The following is a 23115-nucleotide window of genomic DNA, read 5'->3' as shown; positions in this document are numbered from 1 at the left end:
GTGTCGGTCACTTTGGGAGGAGACTTCTATTTCTGTGGCACGGTGGGTGGGATACACGGGAGAACGAGTCAGCAGGGGGCATGTCTGGATGCCTTGCTCCTCCCTGGACCTTGCCAAAGGATGGTCCCTCTTAATCCCAAAGCTTCCTCCAAACTGTCATTTTGCATTCTTCATTGCAAGTTTGGGAACTGTGATACCACAGAGGCAAAACATTCAGAAATCATAAAAATCCCTTAATATTTTTTTTTCTTTTTTTTTTAAACAAATACACTTGGGATAAATATCCTCTGGCTTGTAACCTCTAAAATACATTCGGGCAATATCCCATCTTTTTTCTCTCTAATCACAAAACCAAAACGCTTACTTTATTTTTTTTCTTATATAGTGACATGGTTCCTGGGGCTGGGGACTCTGCGAGAGTGCAAAATGCGAAAAATAGCCTATCTAGTGACACACGTTCTCAGTTTTGGCCTGAGCAGAGAGGAAGTATCAAGGCTTGCATGTACCAGACAAGAGGAGTTAGATTACATTTGGAAGCTTCTGTGGACATTGAATTACTGGCAGAGAAATAATTCTAGTGGTTATTTATCAAAGAGGATCAGCAGGGATGGCGTTTTGCTCAGACCTGAAGTGATAAAAAAAAGACAAGGCTGGGAAGAGATAACCCTCTCTGCGCATTGTGTATTACATTTCAGCATTGAAAGTTATATAAAGGGGCAATACATTTTTTAGCAGAAAACCTGACCAGTTATTTTGTCCTCTGCATCACCAGGAAAAAATAGTCTATTATATATATTTGAATTATGAAAAGATATATGTAAAGATGGTAGAAACATGTCTGAAACAGAACTATGGACATGATTCAATGGTTAACTTACTTATTTCCTAAATGAATGAGAAAGGAAACAGGTTGCTGCAAGCTTCTGCTCTCACTTCCTTATGAGAGGAGACATAGACGCTGTCCCAGAAAGAACGGGGCTGTTGTGCACGCTCGTCTCAGGCAACCATGGGTAACTGGGTGGAGAATGAAGGACTGTCCATCTTCGTCGTTGTAAGTACAATTTTTATTGTGATTTGTGTCTAGTGAAAAGTTCTACAGAGAGTTGTGCTAAGCAGATCTCACTGCGTCAGTGAAGGATGTGTCTGGTTATTTAGAAACCAGAGCAGCGAGTGCAGTGAAATGCTGGGAGAGAATGATTTTGAGGGAGCTCTGTCTGGTGTCTTGATTGCTGTAGGCTGTCTTGATTGCTGTAGGCATCCGCGTCAACTGATAAATGATTGTATGTTACCTTTCATTTGCCTTGTTAGAAATATTTTAAGTATCAGGGTTTTTTGGATGCAACAGTGACTTAAAGAAAAGAAGTAACATTACACATCACTTAACCATGTGCGCTTCAACAGAGAAAGCAATTAGAGCAAGCCTTTCTTGCACTTTTATAAACAAAAGTGGGTGTAACTCAAAGCACAGTGTCTTGATGGTACAAATCCGTATTAGAGTCACATTCCAGAATTTAGAGCAGAGATTCATGACTCCTTCATTCAGACAACCAGTAGTTGAACTGAGTTTGTAGACAACTTGCATAGAAGAGCTGTGAAAGTAGGTTAAATTCATTCTGAGGAAGGTTTAAGAGTCCTGAAAAACCCAGTCATTTTCAAAAGTGCTAAAGAGTTAGGCAGGGCAGTCCTCCTTGGAGAAAACTTAGGCAGAAGTTAGTATTTGCGTGTTTTCTTTTTTTTTTTTTCACTTCGCAATGCAATACAGGAGCTATAGGTATGCAATTTTATATAGCCAGATAAATAAAAACATATACAACACCAAAATGTGATACCAGTTATGGGATTGTTGCCAAGCGTGGTTAGTATATGTAAGTACTGAGAGGAAGAGAAAGAAGAGGTAGAACTTCTATATTTGTGGTGATTGAAATGCGACCATCTGTATTTAGAAAGGTTTTTCTGCTGCTGTGAACAATCGATGCTTACGTGTTACCTTTACATTGTAGATGTGCAGCTCTAGTTTAGGAACGTAACCCTGGCACTTCAGTGCTTTGAAAAGGAGTAACGGCATTTGCTGTCACCTCCAGTGAATTGAGGAAGTCGAAACTGCCAGAAGGTGAATTCTGGCATTTTTTTTTTCCACCAGTACTGAAATGTTGACAGAATTAAGTAAAAGGCTCTTATTTTGTTCAAATAAGGAATTTGTTTTTAGAGTCACAAAGCTATAACGAGCTCAGCTAATAGGGAAGGAAACCAAAGAAGTCGCTAACAAAGAAACCAGCTATAAGGGCAGTTCACTGGAAGCCTTCCCAACGTGTTCTGCATCATCCTCTACAGCTTTCCTGCACACTGACTAGGTACAGGGTTATCCAGGACAGCCACGATTTCTATTGGTTTACCCCAACAAAACAGAAACACGGAGGCCTTAACCTCAGCCAATGCTGCCTTCACTGGCCCTAGCTAAAGAGCATGGATGGCTGCTAACTCCACAACTCAACCCAAGTTGCCAGAGGGTGTCACAGCATTTTTCGAAGGGTCCATGTTCCATATGGGTCAACACCAAGAAGAACTGTGAGAGACCATCAAGAATCATGCCAAACTTCTGAGCATGCTGTCAGGGTACCGTACATGGGAGTGGCACAGTCTCTTTAAATACATATCCCAAGCATTTAATCCTGAGATGAGCTTAGCTTTTTAATGAGGTTTGGGGGATTTCCAACATACTGCCTTACCCTGATGGAAATCCCTTCATTTCCCTGTATTTATGCCACAGGGAATTTTCAAGATCTAAATTTATCCCAAGTTTTTTACAGTATCAGCTGGGCCAACAAACTAGCAAAATGTATGGGTTAGGAGGGGTGAGGGACTGTAAAGTCAAGAGTTTCTGACATCCTTAGCCTGTAAGCAGAGACTGGGTTTTCTCCCAGTTCTCAGACTTTCTGTTCTCTGTTTTCATTCACCACCTGGTGAATCTACTTAGACTGAGGGTGCATTGATACAGACTGGTTTCATATGGTATGTGAAATCAGCCAACCAGCTCCAGAAGGGCAAATGGCCAGATTTACTATGATCTCTGTGGCCAGTCAGGCTTGTAGCTGCCTTAGCTTTGAGAAGGGCTAATAACTTCTCTTTCTCTAAAGAAACCTGCACAGTAGGATATGCAAGTGTGAGAGAATACTGCGGTACAGCTATGAAGAAGCCCGGTTTTGGGTAGTCTAAACACTACCAAAGTGCCTGTATTGAGTATTTCCTGATGGCTGATTTAGGAACCTTCAGAGACCCCTACTCAGTGGAAAAAATTAGGCCTTAGGTGTAATTTAGGCCATCTATATTTAGATCTCAAGCTTCTTTGTCTTTTGTCATGGCTCCTAAGTCTTCCTCCTACATAGGTTAATATGTCTGAGGAGCCTCCATTTGGAAGAGGCCCTAACCTTCAGTGATGTTTGGAGATTCAACTAGACTCACAGACTTAGCTAAACACCTGTAATACGATGGTCCGTATATAACCATAGAAACATTTAGGTTGGAAAAGGCCTTTAAGATCATCGAGTCCAACCATAAACCTAACACTGCCACGTCCACCGCTGAACCGTGTCCCTATGTGCCACATCTACGCATCTAAACCCTTTGATCTCTGTAAAAGTTTCAGCTACCCATTGCTGTATTTTGGTTTGCTGCCACTCCTGTACTCCTGCATTCACACATCAGAGCCCATTTCCACTGAAAAAATTTCTATCACCCCTGCGGAACCCTTCATACCCTGCAGTTTGCCTCCCTGTGCAAATAGCAGCATAATGAGCTCATTGCCTGTGTACATTCAGATGCATGACCTCTAACAACAAACCGTAAAGTTTTCTGTTTGTTTCTCTTTCAGCTTGTGTGGCTGGGGTTAAACGTCTTCCTCTTTTGGTGGTACTATCTTGTATATGATGTCCCACCAAAATTCTTCTACACCAGAGTACTCCTTGGAGTAAGTATAAAACATGTATTCTCTTGGCACAGACTGAGCACATAGCATTTTTTCCCTAGTTTTATTTGATTGAAACAAGACCAAGTAGCTGAAGCAGCAGGTTCACATCAGGGTTAAAAGTCACAGGCAAACAGATAACTGAATGCACTAACAGATGTCCAGTGCTTCTGAACACAAAGCTGGTAAGCAAAATAGAGAGGTCCCATTCTAGAGATATTTTCAGGTAACTATTATGCTCCTGGGAATTAAAGTGAACAAGCATTGTGGCTGCTCTATTAAGCAACAGATGAATAAAATATTGCCATTGAACTATTGTGCAGTCATTTCCCCGTGCAATGTTTTTTCATAGCATGAGTAGTTTACAAAGCTATTAGCTCTGAAAAGCAATCATCATTCATGTATTCATCAAGTGCACGAATAGTAGTCAAGCAGTGAAGTGACCCCAGGCCTTGGGCTATTCGACATAATTCGACTGGTTAATGCAGCATTATGTGTCCTACCACAAACTTGCTTCCAAAGCTACCACGGGTCATGACCAATTGATAGAGAAAATTCATTTGTTCAAGTATTTTAAAAGCCTGATCACAGGCATAAAAATCAGTCCAAGCTTCAAATTACAGAACATGGCATTTTGTAAAAGGTTTTCAAAGCCATGGTTTAATGCAACAAAGCATGAAACCCCTTTCTGCATGCAGCTTCAGATCTATGAATCAAATTCTGTCCTTTGCAACCTGGTGCAGTTGCCTTTGAAGTCACAGAGGCCTGTCCTTGGATAACTAGAACTCAGTGTAACCCCAAGTCAGTTACTCTGATTTGAAACCTGAAAGGGTCCCAGTCAATGCAAGGAGACCAAACATCTTTTTTTTCCCTTCGGTGTGTTTGGATTAATATGGTCATTATTCCCTCCTTTCAAACAGTGTTTGTCAAAACCTGCAATCATTCAGGTTGTGAAGAGCAACGTTAAGGGAACATATTCCTAAAAGATGAAGCAACAAATTTCCCTCGACTGCCTTTACTGACAACAGAGAACATAAAACCACTTCCCTCATAAGCTGTCCTTCTGCCTACCATAACCCCCCAGCCAACTGAAACCACAGCAGTGAGACTTTCTCTGTAGCCTTGGGGCAGAAAACTCTACTAATGGCTTAGACTTGCATCTGTGCTTGGCCATTGATTGTCAGACATGACAGGGAGGTTTTCGTACAACCATATTATTTCAAAACTGGAAATAGAAGGTGTCTATCTGGAGGAACACGTTTTGTCTGCATACGCGCCTCTGACTTGGCCAGAGCATGACTACTCTAAAATGTGAACATTGTTCATTAACTCTAGATCTCGCGCTCATGAAAAGTTGTGACACAATACATAAATGAAATCTGTGCCTATCTGCGTCCTGGATAATGTCGTAGGCAATTCATTTAATAATGGCATATCTCCGATTACAGCGTGCTTTGGCTCTGGCAAGGGCCCCTGCAGCTTGCCTGAACTTCAACTGCATGCTGATTCTGCTGCCAGTATGTCGAAACTTGCTCTCCTTCCTCAGAGGATCAAGTGCGGTAAGATGAAGAAAGAATTTCAAAATTTATGAAAGATAATAACCCAAGCAGCCTTGCAAATATACCAAGCAACTTTGTCCAAGTTCCCCAAATATACCGTATTTTGGGGATGTCCTCTTCTAAGAAGTAGATAAGCCTGGAGTTTTGCTATGAGCAGGACTGAGTATGTATGTCTGTGGTGCATCTAGAGCTCTGCTGAGAGCCTTGAATTAGCCTCCTTTGCATCTTCCCTTTTTTCTTGCCTCCTGGGCATTGTGCTACCCTGGACGCAAAGTCTCTCTTCTGTCTGGCAGCCAGAACATTTGCCTTGTTTGTCCCTGATACAACACCCATTTATAGCAGGAGATATTACTCTACGTCTTCTGTCTTTGCATGTTCAGTTCTTAAAGTGTAGTCTTTCAGACTTTCAGAATGGGACCTTTTTCAGCTGGTTCATAAATTACATTCTTTCTGGTCCGAGTTGCATTTCCATCTCAGGATGATATAGTTCTCAGGCCTTTTGACCATTTCTAGCTCCCAAAGGCAAATGTTATATACAGCACTGAGGAACCACCACTTAGAAAAGGACAACTGATTCTAAGTGACAGCTGGAGAGGCTTCCTATGGTAGCAGTGACTGTATCACTGAAATCTAGATCTCTGGCTGTTACAGCAGCAACAATGCAGATAGGGCATGCCATGGTGCAGTGAAAAAGCGATACTCTCCTCCAGCTCATGAACTGTCCTTCCAAATATATACTGTTCCCTCCTTTCTTTCTAGCGTCTTTAATATACACATGGTCAACCACACCAGTTCACGGAAGTTGGTTTTCATCTGTAAACCTAGTATAAATTCTTTCACGCAAATGAGACAGCCTGCAGGAGCTGAAAGAGCTGAGCAAAAGAGGAAGCAGTAAAATGAGGTTCAGTGTTTCAAGAGTCCTTCATGGGGAAGGGGGAGTGGGACACCAAGTAATAAGAAGATCATCAGAGACAACCCAGGCTGTACATCCATCTAGCACAAATATTCTGACAACCAGTGTGGCTGACTGTCACACATGAACGAGATGTGTCTGACACATTAAGCTCCTAAATTGCCTTTTTAAGGCATAACCCTTAGAAATATCAAGTGGAACTACACAGACCAGGCTTTCAGTCTTGTGCTATAGCCCTTCAGACTCTGGGATGCTACAAAAGCAGCCAGCTGCACCCACCAGGTATGTAAAAGGAAAAAGAATAGTAAGCAAAATTGTAGGGTTAAAATTGTTCTTCTCCTGTCCTGAGAAAGACAAGCTAGTATCTGCCAAAATTCAGAGCCGAGTTCCCAGGCTGTAGGAGTCAATAATGAGCATAAATTCAATACGAATTAGTGTTGCTGTTGGATGAATGCAACTGGAAAATATAGATGATGGTCATACAAGGCCTTCATGAGGTCTGAAATAGATTGCACGGGGGTCAAGCTGCAAGCAGGTTGGGCAGAGGTCTTCCGAGGTCAAAGCAATGAAAGAACTGAAGACACTTTGGAAGACATTACTGGAAGGCTAAAAAACTGATTCCAAGGATTGAGAACTGTACTCCAGCTGGGACTTTATGCTACTTGTCCTGTACTGCTCGTCTCCTAACAGCTATAGCTCAACTTTTCTAACCAGGATCTTGATGCAGCTGTCCCTCACCTCAGTACTCAAGCTACAGAGTAAGTCCTTCTGCCTTGGGCACTAGAGTCGTGTCACCCAGGCTACACCCAGTTTGCAAGTGAGAACCGTGCAGAGAGCTACAGCCCCGCTGCTGCTGCCCGCCCACCGCTCGGGCTCTGGCTGGCCGTGCTGGGCTGCATGAGGGAGCAAAGGGCTCCGCGGATGGGCAAGGAGGGGAGGGAGGGGCGTAGAATAGGACTGGCAGAGAGTTGGTGTTTGTTCAACTCCAGTTGCTTTTTGCAATAAAGCTATACCTCAGGAAGGAGGTAATTTTATATCTTGAAGCAAAACGTGCACAGCCCGGTGTGCCAGTGCTGCTGTCAGGACTGGGGTGGCCTTAGCGCGGGGGAGCAGCTGCTTATCCTGCTTGTCCTGCTGTTGTCTCTGATTAGCTGTGCTCTGCAAGTAACACCTGTGAGGATCTCTGAAGAAAAATCAGGTTTTATAAATGTTAGGTAACTTACTGAAAGGGTAGCGATCTTTCCAACAGCAGTGTCATTTGGGTTAAGGAGAGGGGAGAATTGTTCAAACCCACTGTTCGGTAGGAATGTGCTGGAAACTCTTGCCCTTCACATCCTGCCACCCAGAAATCATTCGCTACAAAGTTATTTGTTATTAATTGAAAGAGCAGCTGTCTTGTCTTTGCATGCCCTTCATTGCTGTATTCATCACTGTTGTTAATGAGCTTCACTACTGAATCCAGCTACAGCATTTTGCCATTCCTTGGCCTTCTGCTTCTTAAACAGAAAGATCAAGTGGCTTTTGCAAGGCAGTCAAGCAGCGTTGGCACTTCTGCACTATGCCACAGTTTATTCTACAGTCTTTTGAACTGTGTCTCAAGGCACACAAAACAGAGAAAGCCAAATTGCTCCTGGCTGTTGTTACAGTCTACTGAAGTCACTGCAATAGCCCCGGAGTGTTAAGAGTTTGCCCTTTAATCAGTGTCACAGCTGGAGAATAACCGAAGGAGACAACTGTTTCCTCCTCATCTATTTACCTGTACAGCTAATGCTCATGGGATATTTAGAAATGGACTGGTATGGAAGAGTAAGGCCACTGCTGGTATATCTCCACGAAGTAAAGAGCAAATCAGAAATTAAATTGTTCTGGTGTTTCATCATCCCTTCTTCTGTTTCACTCCTGGATGGTTGGGATGGTCAGCTCCACCCCAGAAGCTGGGAAGACATATTACCTTACCCTGCCATCCACAAAGTTAATGTCCAGCAAACACTTGGGAGAATATTTTGGTCTCTCTTAATTTGTTGTGTGAAATACCTACATGGTTCTTGTGAGGAGATGTTTGTGTTAGTTTGCATAGTGTTTTCTTCCCTTTGCCAGTCAGCAAAAGCAATACGAAGATACCATACAGGATAATCATGCTTTTTACTGTGTAGAGACAGCAAGTGCTAGCTTTACAGGAACTTAAAGTTACAGAAGAACTCCCACTGACTACAGCCCAATTTAGGTGGGGCCGGGCAGGAACCTGTCATCATTCTTAATGAAAACATCAATCTGTTTCTCTTAAGAGCCATCTTCTTCAGTTCTTTCTGCTTCCAAGTACACCCAGTATTTTGGGGAAGGAATTCCTTCGTATTACCGGACCATAAGTGACTAGCACATTTGGGGTGGGAGCTCCCTGAGACAGTTATACCCAAACTTTGCAGTCCATTTCTACAGTGTAAACCGCAACAGGATCCTGATGCTAGGTGGCAACTTGAGGCTCTACCAAAGCAGTCACGCTGCTACGGCAGACTGTGATCCCTCCTCCTGTTTATAACATGTAATTTAACACAGATGAGAAATATACCTTTGTCATGCTGGATGTTAAGATTTTTCTTATTATCAAATACTTTGTTTCAATGGGACATGTTAAAACATAATTCTGAAGTATGGGGGGAAATACTTTTGTCTATATTTAGGAATTCTAGATTTTTACTAGCAATGCTAATGTTATGCTCAGGGCCTCTGGTTTTGTCCCTGCATTTAAATAAGTATGCATAGACATCACAAATAGTCTCCAAATATCTTTTTTCTTCAACCCTGAAGTGCTGCTCTACCCGTGTCAGACGACAGCTGGACAGGAACCTCACCTTTCACAAAATGGTGGCATGGATGATCGCCCTTCATACTGGTGGGTACTCAGATGTTTCTTTTGTTTATTGCTTTCTCATGCATTTTATGCAGAATCCAGGGGGGATTCAAGTTCTTGTATGGGCAGAGACCTGTTTTCATTAACCTAAAGGAGTCAGCGTGTGCCAAGGTTTAAATCAGTTTCCAAATATTATTCTGCAACTGGCAGAGAGCAAAAGATAAATAAGAAAGAATACTGTTCTTTGGAACCATCGGCACCATTTATGACATTGGTTAATAAAGTGTTTAGCAACACCCTGAGAACCAGCCACCCTGGCTTTAATTCTTGCTTAGACTTATTTCTTAGCTGGCATGTCTGAAACAAATAATAGAAATGATGAAAGAAAAGGGTATAAAAAGCTTGGACAGGCCATGGAAATGTCTTCATACTTTATCTCTCATTTCCTAAGCCAAGGGTTTTCTACCTTTTTTTTTTTTTTTCCCATCAAATTTGTCACTTCTCAATGCAAGTACCTTACAAATCGTATATCCTAGAACAGTCTTTGTATCAGTAAATTACCTGAGCTGAGAAGGTTCCCTTTCTGAGCTGTGGCTAAAATCTCACCACCGCTTCTTAGGAAGGGAGCAGGGCAATGAAGTTAACATAGGGCCACAGAGGAGGTCTGCAGCAGAGCTGGATTGTTTGGGGATGTTAGATCTGTACTCATCAGGTCCTGTTTTGAAGGTGAACAAGCGCCTGGTGATACAAAAGGTGAAACATGTCTGACTTACCCCTGCAATGATGTGTAGTGGAAGTAGCGTGAAACGCCTCAGCTGTACCTAGGTTTATGGACACGTCCAGCTCAGCAAGAACATTATGGGTGATCATAAGCAATAGAGCAGAACAAAGCAGCACTAACAAATGTGCCACCAAAGAGATCCAGATTCACTTCTTGGCTCTTCTACAGAAAACCTGGATGATCCTGACAAATAATTTAAGCCGTCCCATGCTTCAGTTTCCCAAGTATTAGGACACTACTGCTTGATTTGTTGAAAGCCTTTGTTGAACAAAGATATGCTGGAAACTTCCCTTTACTTCTTTCCTTCCCCCACCCAAAAAGGCGTAAACTTCAGATGGCAAAGCTTTAACAGTAAAACGCGTCAGTGGTCTGAAATTGCGATGAAGAGGGCGAGAGTGGCAAAGGTCTTAAGCTGCAGTTGACAAATGTTACAAGCGTTCAAACATTACCCAAAAACCACTGAGTACTTACCTTGTGCTTAATCCCGACTGTTTCTTTCCTGTCCCTCCCAGCAATTCACACCATCGCACACTTATTCAACGTGGAGTGGAATGTGCAAGCCCGGGTCGAAGAGACAAGAACTCTGGCAGCTGCGCTTTCTAGCCTTGGTGATGACCCAAAGCAAAGCTATGTCAACTTTTATAGAAACACTATTGCGGTAAGTGGCATCAGGCTGTGAAGGGTCATTAGTACATTTGTCTAGATGATCACCTAACACTATTTGAGCAGGGTGCCTATTTCTGGTGGGCACAATCTGGGTTTGGGCCATCTTGCAGCAAAGCCTTGTATAATTCATTCTTCTGTATTTGTCAGTAACACTGCTGCTGAATTTTGGTAGTACTTTCAACTTTTTCACCTGAGGATTTCAAAGTAGTCTTAAAACATTATGTAAAAACAAATACCCTGCAAAGCAGCCTTCTGACTAAGGTAGACATGGTACGCAGAAACACACACAGAAATCAAGGCAAAAGTATTGGGTTTGGGCTGCTTAAGCTCTGGTTAAAAAAAAAACCAAAATAAGGAACTTCCCCATTCCTCACAAGCACCGAGCGTCCAGCTTCTGTGTGAGTTATGAGACCCACAGCCGCACGATGCCACTGAAAAGGAGAGCTTTCCTTTAGCTCCCTAAATATGGATGTAGGACTGCAGCTCTTGACAACAGAGCTGTGCAAATGGGTTCACCTTCCCCAAGCCCGTACTGCGGAGCAGTGCCAGACCAAGAAACAATGGCCAGTGTGTGAATTGGTGGAAAACCCTTTCACTCTACCTCCACTTGTTTTAGTAAAGTGCAGTGAAACAAAAATTGAGTGGGATTTTGGCGTTGTTGGCATACAAATTCACAGAGGATGACTTAAAGACTTACAACAAGGCAAAGGATTTGGCGAGTGAGACAGGCTGATGGTTCAGCTGGCTCTGCTTTGATGCAACCCCTTCCTTAGACCAACGTGTGCATTTTTTCACAGAATCCTGTGGGAGGCCTGTATGTGGCTTTCACGTACCTGGCTGGTCTCACTGGTGTTATCATCACGCTGGCCCTCATACTAATCATCACGTCATCCACCAAAACCATCCGAAGGTCATATTTTGAAGTATTCTGGTACACCCACCATCTCTTTGTCATCTTCTTTATCGGCCTGGTTATCCATGGTGCTGGGTGAGTGTTTGCACTTATCACACAATACGTGGTAACTACTGTACCTTAATGTAAAGCCCTTTACACACATAAGTACAGGGACTTAAGTCACTAAGCAGCAGTTATTTTTGATGGTAATGTTGGGCCAATACAGGCTCTGAGAGCCAAGAGGCTCTCACTGACCCATGCAACAAGCTATTCACACGCATGAGGCTTTATTAGACTCTGGCATACTTAAGCTCACTGATACTCAACTTCTTTTGATATTTTAATTGGAAAGCTCTTTTCCAAGGTTCCTGTTTCCAATTGTTAATTTATCTTTCTCTCATAAAAGGAATTCCATCACGCACATACCTGTAAGGGAACCTCAGCATAAAAATGATGCAGAGTCTATAGAGTCTAGGATTTTGTTGGGTAAATGAAAACTGTAATAACAGAGATTCATCTTTCAGCCTTGAATGAACTTTTAATATCAGCAGCATTTCAGAATAGATTTTTAGCTGTTGCAGCTCAAATACAGGCCACTGTAAGTTCTTGTAACTTTCAAATGCCAAACCTCTTTTTCCACTGTTGCCTCATTCCATACCTTCTTCTGAAATAGCTGAAAAGCCTAATGAAACCATTTTAGCACTACCCAAACATAATTTTAGCACATAGAAAAATGAACTTTAGTTCCATTTTATAGAACCACAGAAATGATGCATAAAGGAAAAAAAAAAAAGGCTAAAGTATTCAAGGACATTTCATAGTTCATAATTATACCATATTGTCCATTTTAAAGGAAATGCTAGGTGCGCTAGAAAGTGTGCTTTCAAAATGCCCAGCAAAAATGACCATTCAAAAATACTTCCTCTCAGTCCAGTAGTGCCAGAAAAAAAAGACAGAAATGAGAGTACAACAGGAAGAACAAAAATAGAAGGCAGATGAGAATTGACACCAGCGTATTTGTCCATTCTGACTTCCAAAACAAGGAGAAGGCTTGAGCAAAGCCTGTTGGAGGACACGAACAAGTGGTTCATGTTTCCTGCAGCAAACACTGCATAGTTACTGACAAAATGTCCAAACTTGCCAGTAGTTACCACACAACGCTATCAGAAAGCAAGCATTGCTCTTTTTAGAGGTCAGTAAGGAGCATTTATTTCAGAAAAGTTGACTTTTTAGTTACTTGGATGTTCAGGATACTTCCACTGTTCTGAAAAGACAAGCGTTTGGGCAGCAGTGGTGTTGAACATGGTTGTCAGAGACGGTCAGCTATCAGGAAGGAGATAAACACAGGAATATTATTATCTATAGATAATCTGTATGGGAACTCAGTGGCCTCGCTTATTTGGCCTTAAAGGCAAGAATGACATTTTGAGTTTAGAGAAAATACTAATACACTAAAAAATACTGGATGGGCTTTTTACACTCAAGGAAGGCATCTTAGGTGTACAAAGATGGACATTATAGAATAAGTATGATCGGACAGTCTCAAAGTAACACGTTAGAGAGCGGCACAGGTGTCAGTTTATCTCAGGAGACAGAAGGCTATGTCATACACACTTATACATACATACATATATGTATATACAGAAAACTGAACCAAAGATAATTAATAGAATCGAGGGGGCAGATTCTCACCCGTTACAAGCTGTTACAGCACTTTTGTAGCACTGATGGGTTTTGGGCACGAGCTATGTGTCACAGACAAATGCTCCAAACATCCCATCATAAAGAGGAGAGAGTACGGAGATTCAGATCACGCTGCCTTGGAAGCAAAAGTAAAGCTTCCAGCTGAAAAACAAATAATTCGAAGGCTATACTACTGAAAGTTTAATTACAGTACTGGAAGAGCATCTACATTGAATAGTAAGGGAAAAATACATCTTTTCTTTCTCTCATACAGGGTACTGGCATTGTCCAACCTTGAATGGAGGACAGGGCATGGCGAAAACCTTCAGGCCCACTTTCCCTTAAGCAATGGGGAGGGGAGTGTCAGGAAATGGGCTCCTCCTGTTCCCATAACTCATCTGAGAGGGCAGCTCAGCTGAACCCCTTGTCGCTAGTGGGGAAGTAAGCTGCAGCTGCTGATGTTCCTGCAAATTGCAACTCAACTCGTGATGCTCCTGGGACAGTGTCATTCCTTCCCTTTATTTTTCAGGCAGGATGTTAATCAAGCCTTTAATGAGGAAGAGGTTCATTAGTAGCATTTATGAGCAGTGCAATCTTTTAACTTTCAAGGCTGTGCACAGGCTTTCTAACAAGCCTCTAATAAATCCTTCACTTAAAGCTAGGCATACATATGACTTAGACACCATGTTTTTCTGAAGCATCAGAAACATTGTCCAGTTCATGGAAACTGAGCTCGAAAAGCAGAAAGAGAAGTCATGGGAAGAAGATATCAATGGAATCATATTGGCATAAAACTGAACAGCCGGATCAGAATCAGACAATTTCTAGGGAAAATCAACAGATCTTAATCTGAATTTCTCTACTGTAACCCTCACCCTACTGATTTTCACCATTCTGGGGACTCTCACACCCCCCCTGAGGGTGGCAGAACTCCACCCAGGGGCAGGAAATAGTGAACAATGTCAGAATATATTTTTCCCCTCTCAGAACTGAAGCTGTCTTTCAGCACTAGCTCTGCCACTGGAAACAGAGCTGAACTGGAGCAGTCAGGCTTCTGTATAATAAAAAAAAAAAAAAAAAACCAACCCAAGAACAAAACCCTAACCAAGCAAGAATATAGAGGACGGATCATCATCTGACATAAGTTGGCATAGCTGCTTCATGCCAGAAGCATCTGTGTTCACTCACAGCAACTGCACAGCCACTCCACAGCTTTAAAGAGCGAGGAATGTCTGTTGGAAAGGGCTCTCCAAATTGCTACAATAAACAACAGAAATAATTTCTGTACTGGTCGCTAGGAAATTGATTACCTTGCCCACTCCAGGTTTTGTTTTTATGGAAGAAAAAGGTAGGGTGACTCTGAAAAGAAGGAAGCTTTCCTACCGTGACCATTTCCTGGAAAGGGTAAGGGACGTACCTCTTGGTTCCCTGCCTGACTATGGAGTCAGTATTTTCCCCTACAAACTTTCCTCCCCGTTTTTATCATTTTAATAGTAACTTTGTGGGTTTATTAGAGCAGTAAATCTGTATCAAAGCTGTAGCACTGCAGAAGTCCGCAACTCTGGGTAAATAGAGTAGTACCTAAATAGAATAACAGTAAGGGACAGATACCTTCATTTTCATTTCATTGCCTTACTGATTTTTATTTTTTTTCCAGGCGTATTGTACGGGGGCAGACAGCTGAGAGTCTGGCTGAACATAATCCAGAGATTTGCTACAAGAACTTTAGTTCCTGGGGAAGTAAGGGGTCTTGCCCAATCCCCCAGTTTTCAGGGAATCCTCCTATGGTAAGAACAGTTGTCTTGAGTGTAAATCCAATTTAAAATGTTTACAGTTCACTCTTTTTGTTAAATAAGATACGCACTTGTTGTTGAAAAGCAGCTACATAACCCCCTGCGCTCTTCGGTGGCAGCTTTCTTTACATAAAGCGATAGATTTTGACACAACAGATTATAAGCAGAAAGGGACTACAGACAGGCAGACAGCCCATTCCCAGCATGCTGTAAAATGAGCACACTTAACAGGCACAGCAAAAGAGCAAACCGTATCTGAGAACTGTTTACCCAAAATGTATTCTGTGGCAAGGGGGGATTTCTAGACAGTGATATAATCCGCAGAATAAATAGTTGCACATTATTAATGGACTAATGATCATTAACAGAAAATTAATGTGTCGGGAAAGGTGACACTGAAACTTCAGCTTTTATTGACTAACCAGGCTGGTTGTTCGTTCACATTTCAGACAGATCTGTTAATAGAAACCGCATCTTTCCCAGCAGTAGTACAGGCTTGAGTCAATAATATATTCAGAGCTTTACTCCACATTTCACTTAGTTACCTTAATTCTTAGACAGAGACAAAAATCACTCATAGGAAAATACCTTGCTGTAACTGCAGTAGCAACTAAAAAACAAGCTGCAACTTTCAACAGGGAAAGAAATTCCCTCTCTGACCAGAAGTAGTTTTGAAGGTGTCATCTCTCTTAAGGGTTCCCTCCTCTGGCTGATAAAGAACCTACATTACTTGAATTTCACCCCTGCTCATAGCACTTCCAGGACTCAATTTAACTAAGAAGTTGCCATCTTCATCGTCTGACTTCTCATTTTTTTCTGCTTACAGACATGGAAGTGGGTAGTAGGTCCCATGTTTTTGTACCTGTGTGAGAGGTTGGTGCGGCTTTGGAGGTCACAGCAGAAGGTTGTTATCACAAAGGTATGTGCTGATGCTACGCTTAACACCAGGCAAAACATCATTACCAATTTTTCCAAATGGTGCAGAAAACCCAATGGCTCCTACATGACCGAGGAAGTTATCAGTGAAAGGCCTCTCAGGAATGTTCTGGCTGCTATCATGCAAAACTAATGCCAACCTCTAACATCTAAATGTAGCCTGTCTCTACAAAAGAGCAAGACGAGGAAGTTGGTTAAGTCACAGGACTGAATCTTAGGAAAGAGAAATTAATTTTCTTTATATGGAGTGAAAAATTCCACAGTGTAGAAATTCCACAGCATTAAGAGTATTAAGATACCAAATCTTTGTTTTCAAAACTACCCAGATATTTAGAAGTTCTGATTTTTCAGCAGAATGAATGACTCCTGAAAAAAGAGAGTTAGGAGGTGCCTATTTTATGCAGCCAAAGCTAATGTTGAGCTTCCATTCCCCATGGTGTGTTGCAGAGATATTAACGCTGGTTCTGAAAGTCTGACAGCCAAATTAGCATGGCACTAAGCTCAAACGTATAAAAACTACCCTCACATGGCACTGGGCTGCATCTTGTGGACATACCCTGTTCCAAGTCATAGCAGGATTTGGGGGATGACATTAGATGTCTCTACTGAGCCCTGGCACGATACTGACATGTTGGAAGGCTCTTACATACTAGTGTGCTTTTTCGTAATTTTACCAAAATATCTCTGAGCCATTTCTACACCATATGTCTATGGCATCTGCTCAGTTCCCTGTCGGCAGAAAATTTCTTCCACAGTCCTAAGTGCTATTATTAATACCTACATTAATACACTTGATTTTCCCTCTTGTGAATCTCTTCTGAAAATTTAAAATAAACTTGGCAGACAACTTTAGGATTAAAAAATCATAGTGATGGAAATACTAGCCTTGCTTCTAGAATTTCGCTTCTATTTATTCTTGGCTAAAGATAGGCGGAATGTCAATGTCCATATTATAGGTCCCACCCAGCTACAACACAAAAACATCAGTTTCCAGTGGTACCATGTATCCAGTTCCCTATCTGTATGATAGCCCTATGGTTTCACCCCTGTATATGCAGTCGAAGTCATTAAAACTGTGCTCTGTGCCATTGTGTAAGATGCATCTGGAATTAACAATGTGTGTACATAGATCTGGTGATGTGTTACAAGATCTGCCAGTCTGACCTGTGTCTTTTGGAGTAACTGCAAGCATGGTGTGAAAAAATACTTCAGCCAAAAATTCGGTATCTTCTGTAGTCTTCCGTCTGGGTGTCAGGTGCTGTTCTTCACTCCCAGTTCTGCTGGGAACAAAGTTTCACCTGCTTTCCTTGCTCACATAGCAGAGGATGATGTTAGTGATGAAAGGGTGTCGATATGCCCAGTGAACAGTGAAGGCAGACTTTTTCTTTTCCCTTTTTTCCCCTTGTCCTCTCACTGTAGGTGGTCATTCATCCCTTCAAGACAATTGAGCTCCAAATGATGAAGAAGGGCTTCAAGATGGAGGTCGGGCAATACATTTTTGTCAAATGTCCAGCAGTCTCTAAACTCGAATGGCATCCATTTACATTAACCTCTGCTCCAGAAGAGGATTACTTCAGCATTCATGTCCGTATTGTAGGGGACTGGACAGAGGGCTTGTTCAACGCTTGCGGATGCGATAAGCAAGAATTCCAGGAGGCATGGAAGTTGCCCAAGTATGTACAAAGACTCTCCACAGTAAAGCCAACCAACACCTATAACAGTTTACATTTTGTTCAACCAGTTTGGTGGCACCTGTGATACAATCCTTAACTACTTCTGTCGTAGATGTGGGCCTTAGATGGCTCTTTCCAGTTTCTTCCTATCACCAACCCCACCTCTTCTTTTGCTGACTAGTATTCAACCCAAATGTGCATTGTAGCAGACAATTTTAATGTTATTTTAAATGGTGCTAATAAATATTCACTATTTATTTATTAAGCGTACTTTCAATTTCAGGATAGCTGTGGACGGCCCCTTTGGAACAGCAAGTGAGGACGTATTCAGTTATGAAACTGTTATGCTTGTTGGAGCTGGAATAGGGGTCACTCCCTTTGCATCTGTACTCAAGTCTGTCTGGTACAAATACTGCCATGACGCAACCAACTTAAAACTCAAAAAGGTGCGTGTCCTCTTTCCCGGAACCCATGGTCAAGGGCCGACGGCCCAAATCAAAAAAGGCCCATCAAAGGCGGTCTGGCTCTAGACACGCATGGGTCCTAAGAGAAGAGATCCAGCTACCTCACAAGACTATCAGGCAGGGAAGTGGGAGGGTCAAAAGCAAAAACATAATGAAAGGAGAAATAGCCTACCAGCAAAATGACACATGCAAATCCTGGCTGGGGCCCTGGGGATTTCCACTTGCAGCAGAGATGCTGTTCAATCTGTGTGAGAAACACAAAATCCAAGGCAGTAAAACAGCCCGTGCAAATATTGCATTCCTTCCCTAAGCACAGAGAGAGCAACTTTATGTCAGTGGAAGCGCACTGCTACCATCCTCCCCTCACCTCCTGCCCCTGGAAACTCCCTCTGCAGAGGTGCAGGGTCACACTCTGCAGTTACAGCCACATTCAGTGAACAGAACTGGTTTTATTACCTGCTTTAATTTACCTTGCCCACCAGCAGACAGGGAGATAAGAGTCTACCACTAAATCATTAATTTATGTCCCAACAAACTGTTTTACAAGGATGTAAGTGGGGAAACATCATGAACTAAAAATGTAACCTGCTGGTGGAAGAGAAATAGAAAGAGGTTTCCTTGTTCTTGCAGTCACTCATTCTGCTTCACAACCCTCCCAGCATCAAAACTCCTGAATAGCTTTGATACCAGCCTACCCATCTACAGAATTGGTCAGGGCAATTTCTACAAGAACTCTACAATCCTCATTCTGTCGGCAGACATAAAAGCAGAAAGCATAAGTGCTTATGTCCCCTGACAGCTCACTCTTGTCTCTTCCAGATCTATTTTTACTGGCTTTGCAGGGACACCCATGCCTTTGAATGGTTTGCTGACCTCTTGCAATCTCTGGAGGCTCAAATGCAGGAGAGGAATAACGCAGACTTTCTCAGCTATAACATCTACCTTACAGGCTGGGATGAATCTCAGGTAAGAACATGGTGGAAAACTTCGCTTCCATGTGCTCCAAGGTTGATGTTATTGTGTTATGTTTTGATACACGTTCAAATGGTGTTTACTCTGGGCCTCCATCTGGCTCTCAGAGGTTTTAAATGCAGACAGGTTATTAGCCGCCAGGCATACAAAGGGGCAGCTCTTCCATGAGCCACTTGATAATGTAGGATTGAGTCAGGAAAGGTGCTCACCCCATTACTTGTAGCGATGTTTTATTTTACTTATATCTCACCATTGCAAAATTCACCATGTGCCTGAAGTGCTGTAGCTCAGCTAGATGGACAGGGAGGGGTAGGAGTAAGGTAGGAACCTATCACACAGGCAATGGAAAAACAGGAAGGAAAGAAGAAAAGTCACATGATTCTTGCTTGGGGAGAAAGTTACCTGTAACTTTTTTGGCATATGAAAATGCTGCAGAACTCCACAAGGCCTGAACTTATGCCCTTAAGCACATCTCCTTCTCTTCCTGGCTCTACTTGGCTTACCTGGGCTAGGTGAAAGTTAGACAGGGAGGGTGGGCAAGACCTCCTCATATGGATCAAACGTTCCAGAGATCAAACCGGCAGGACTTCATTAAGGTCAAGGAAGTTGTATTACTGCACCTGAAGGGAAATTTTTGTTTTAATTTACAGCTTTATTTTACAGTTCTTAGACCAAGCCAGTTCATTGCAAAAGAAACATAATTTCTGTGTTCAATGCTTCATAGCTTTAACTCTTGAGATCGCCCAATCTGGGGAAAAGGGGGAGATAGACACTGATTGTGTCTATTGTGAACATTACCAATGTTAGCTATGGCTAAACACCATAAATTCCACACTCTCAGTTTGGAAACAATTCTGTGTGTATTGACATTATTATTGGGGAGATTCCGACTGGACATCAGAGGGAAATTTTTCACAACAAGAACACTCAACCATTGGAATAATCTCCCCAGGGATGTGGTTGACTCTGCCACGCTGGACACTTTTAAGACTCAGCTGGACAGGCTGCTGGGCCATCTTGTCTAGACTGTGCTCTTGCCTAGAAATGTTGGACCAGATGATCCTTGAGGTCCCTTCCAATCTGGTATTCCATGATTCTATTATTGTTTTAACAGGATATAGTGCTGCTATATCTAATGCTGTCTTTACACTGTCCTTTGTGTTTCATTCCCACAGGCCACTCATTTTGTAGTGCATCATGAAGAAGAGAAAGATGTGATTACAGGCCTTAAACAGAAAACCTTGTATGGAAGACCTAACTGGGAAAACGAGTTCAAAACTATTGCGGGGAAGCATCCTGGGTAAACCTTTACAAATTGGATGTCCTTTATCTAAATTCCATAATAGCACAATCTTGGTTCTTTGGCTGATAAAGTTTGAGGAGCATTTTTTTTCTAGCAATCTCCAGGTATTTTCTATTCTTGTCTGAGCCATGGACATGATCTATGCTCTTGACCAAATTGTTTTAACCTACAATTTAAAAACAAAACAAAACAAAACCAACCATCCTTTTTTGGTGAGGTACTTCACGGAGTGTCTAATTACTAGCAGAAGTTTTAGAAAAAACATAAGCCATCATTCCAGCTGAAATAGATTGGAATATCAGGTGACATCTAAATACCTCCAAAAATACTTTCTACTGCAAAACCCCCAAAACTTTAATATGGATGACCTTTAGCTAAGCACCCAAAATTAGGAGGAAAAAAACCAGAACAGTTCCTTTCAAGAATTTGTGCCATAAGCTCTCTGAGGCTCTCTTTTCTTGATTCTGAGGTCAGTAAACCTGTCTTCACTGACTTCTCCTGAGCTGAGATTTAGCCCACCATTTGTTTTAGAAGCAGCAGTAAATGCCTTGCAAGTTTTAAGGGGTTTTAAGTTTTAAGAGATAGACATCCAGTTCTACTTTAGTTCCAGTAACTGAGAAAAAAAAACCTTGCACCTACATAAGACAAGATTGACTTACATGAAGAACATCCAGCTGCTCCACACTTAGTTTCTGAACCATATTTTCATTTTCTTACAGCTCCAGAATAGGTGTTTTTCTCTGCGGACCCGAGGGCCTAGCTGACACACTCAACAAGCAGAGCATCAGCAACTCAGAAGCTGACCCACGAGGAGTACACTTCATTTTTAACAAGGAAAATTTCTAACTCCCAAGCACACGGGAGTCATACAATACAAAGTGTAAAGACTGGATGTCTTTTTCTATTTGGAGTCTGGGAAGGACAGCCCAGCTTCTCATCTTAGCTACACTAATGCAAATCCCTTTGCTTCTTCGGAATTATTTTGGTGCTGCGGTAGAGTAAAAGAGTCAAGTTTTACCTTAGGGAAATGTGCACTGCCCTCTGCGTGCTGGCAATTTAGGAGAAATCTATTTTCTTTGTCTGTGTGAGGGGATTTCCCCTCAATTAACTGCCTTTATCCTCCTGTTATTCATAATGACTGCTGAAGGGTCTAGGCAGCCATATGCATTTGGGAGACCATTCCCACTGATAAAGCTTAATGCTATTAAACAATAAAGCGTTCTAGCATAATGCTTGCTATTAGGAGTCAGCTTCTCCTGGCTACAGCCAGTCCCTGGAACAAGGCGGGGGTTAGGGAAGGGTGACTGGGATTTTTCCTTAAAAGAGGAAATTTCCTTTGCGCACCAGCATCTTTCAGGCTTCCGAATACAAGCATAAACATCTTGTCCAAGACAGAGTGCAGGCAGCTGAAAAGTAGCCGTTCCTCTTTAGGAAAGCAGAGAACTGGAAAGAAACCACCTGGATTTCTGAGCGCCACCCCCACCCCAGTTGTGGGGGGATGACGAGGATGGAGACAAACCAAGCCCGGCACCCGGCACGTGAGCCATCGCTCGGCTGCTTCAAGCACTCTCAGTTTCACATCTTCAAATTCACAGTGCAGGGATCCAAACAAGAAGAGGTTTTGTGTTTTCAAGACTGCCATTTCTGATATTCAAGGCTGAAAAAACTTGTTGCTAAAGATTTAATGGGTATTTCCTGAAGCATTCCTAAATGCATACAGTGCTTTTGGCCCTATGTTTAGCTGTTCCTCTTTGATGGTGATGGTGAAACAGGTTTGAGAAAGCAAAGATGATGTGGGCAGTACCAGGAATGGCTATGAATAAAGTTACTGATGTGTACAAGACACCCATACAGAGCACGGTACTTCCATACGTACATTACAGGTAAAAAAAAAAAAAAGGAACCAAAACTTGTAATACCAGCAGCAGAATAAAAACCGAAAAAACAAGTGCAAAAAGCCTTGAAAAAGCCACAGTTTAGCACAGATGGGTCTCCTGTTCAGCCCAGTCACCCGCTTGCTGCCTTTTAAACTCCGCAGCCAAGCCCCATGAGAGCTCCTAAACAGCATGAGACCTTGCTGACAGGTTCTCAGAGCCACAGGAGAAAGTGGTGGCCTCCTCCTGCAATTTCAGACAAGTTTGTGTAGCCATCTGGCTGCATGTAGCATATTTTACACCTCAACCTGCCAGACGGCATCTGTTCTCCTTTTACATGATTTTTAAATGTTATCTAAGCACTCCATGCTACTTCAGAAGGACAGCTTACCAGTTCATACTTATTAATATCAGTTTCTGCGAACTGATAAATGACACACTGAGTTATGTCAACATCTAAAGGGGAGGAAGCCACAGTTGGCGAATGCTAGCAAAAATCAACCCTGGTGGGGAATTTTGCAGTTCCTTCCCTCACAAGGGCCATATTTAAACCCACATAATTCCATTTGAAACACACCTATTAAATCAGAACAGAGCTTAAGCCGAATTAAAGAAACAACTTCTGTGGAATAAAAAAAAATGCTACTGAAACATAATGAGGCTCTCACCCTGTGCAGAGATCATTGAAATATTTGGCTTTGATTTTAATGGAAATACAAGCAGACTTCTATGCTGTTGGAAAGTGAGCAGAGAGGAATTGCAAGGAGGCTAATGGAGACAGCATGTTTATCATA

The 23115-nt window shown here is 42.2% G+C and overlaps 1 protein-coding gene across 1 annotated transcript; it reads left to right on the top strand.

Moving 5' to 3' along the window:
• The first annotated feature begins 953 nt into the window (after positions 1-953).
• On the top strand, positions 954-22305 carry LOC104133041 (cytochrome b-245 heavy chain). Its single transcript, XM_009646411.2, has 13 exons — positions 954-1051; positions 3869-3964; positions 5410-5520; positions 9239-9323; positions 10575-10720; positions 11526-11716; positions 14964-15093; positions 15926-16018; positions 17455-17708; positions 17992-18154; positions 18992-19138; positions 20320-20444; positions 21167-22305. Exons 1-13 carry the CDS (start codon positions 1007-1009, stop codon positions 21291-21293), a joined length of 1713 nt encoding a protein of 570 aa, XP_009644706.1. The 5' UTR covers positions 954-1006; the 3' UTR covers positions 21294-22305.
• Positions 22306-23115: the final 810 nt, after the last annotated feature.

The sequence above is a fragment of the Egretta garzetta genome, unplaced genomic scaffold (genome assembly GCF_000687185.1).
Source record: "Egretta garzetta isolate BGI_Z169 unplaced genomic scaffold, ASM68718v1 scaffold70, whole genome shotgun sequence".
Lineage (NCBI taxonomy): Eukaryota > Metazoa > Chordata > Aves > Pelecaniformes > Ardeidae > Egretta > Egretta garzetta.
This window is presented reverse-complemented; position numbering and strand designations above follow the sequence as displayed.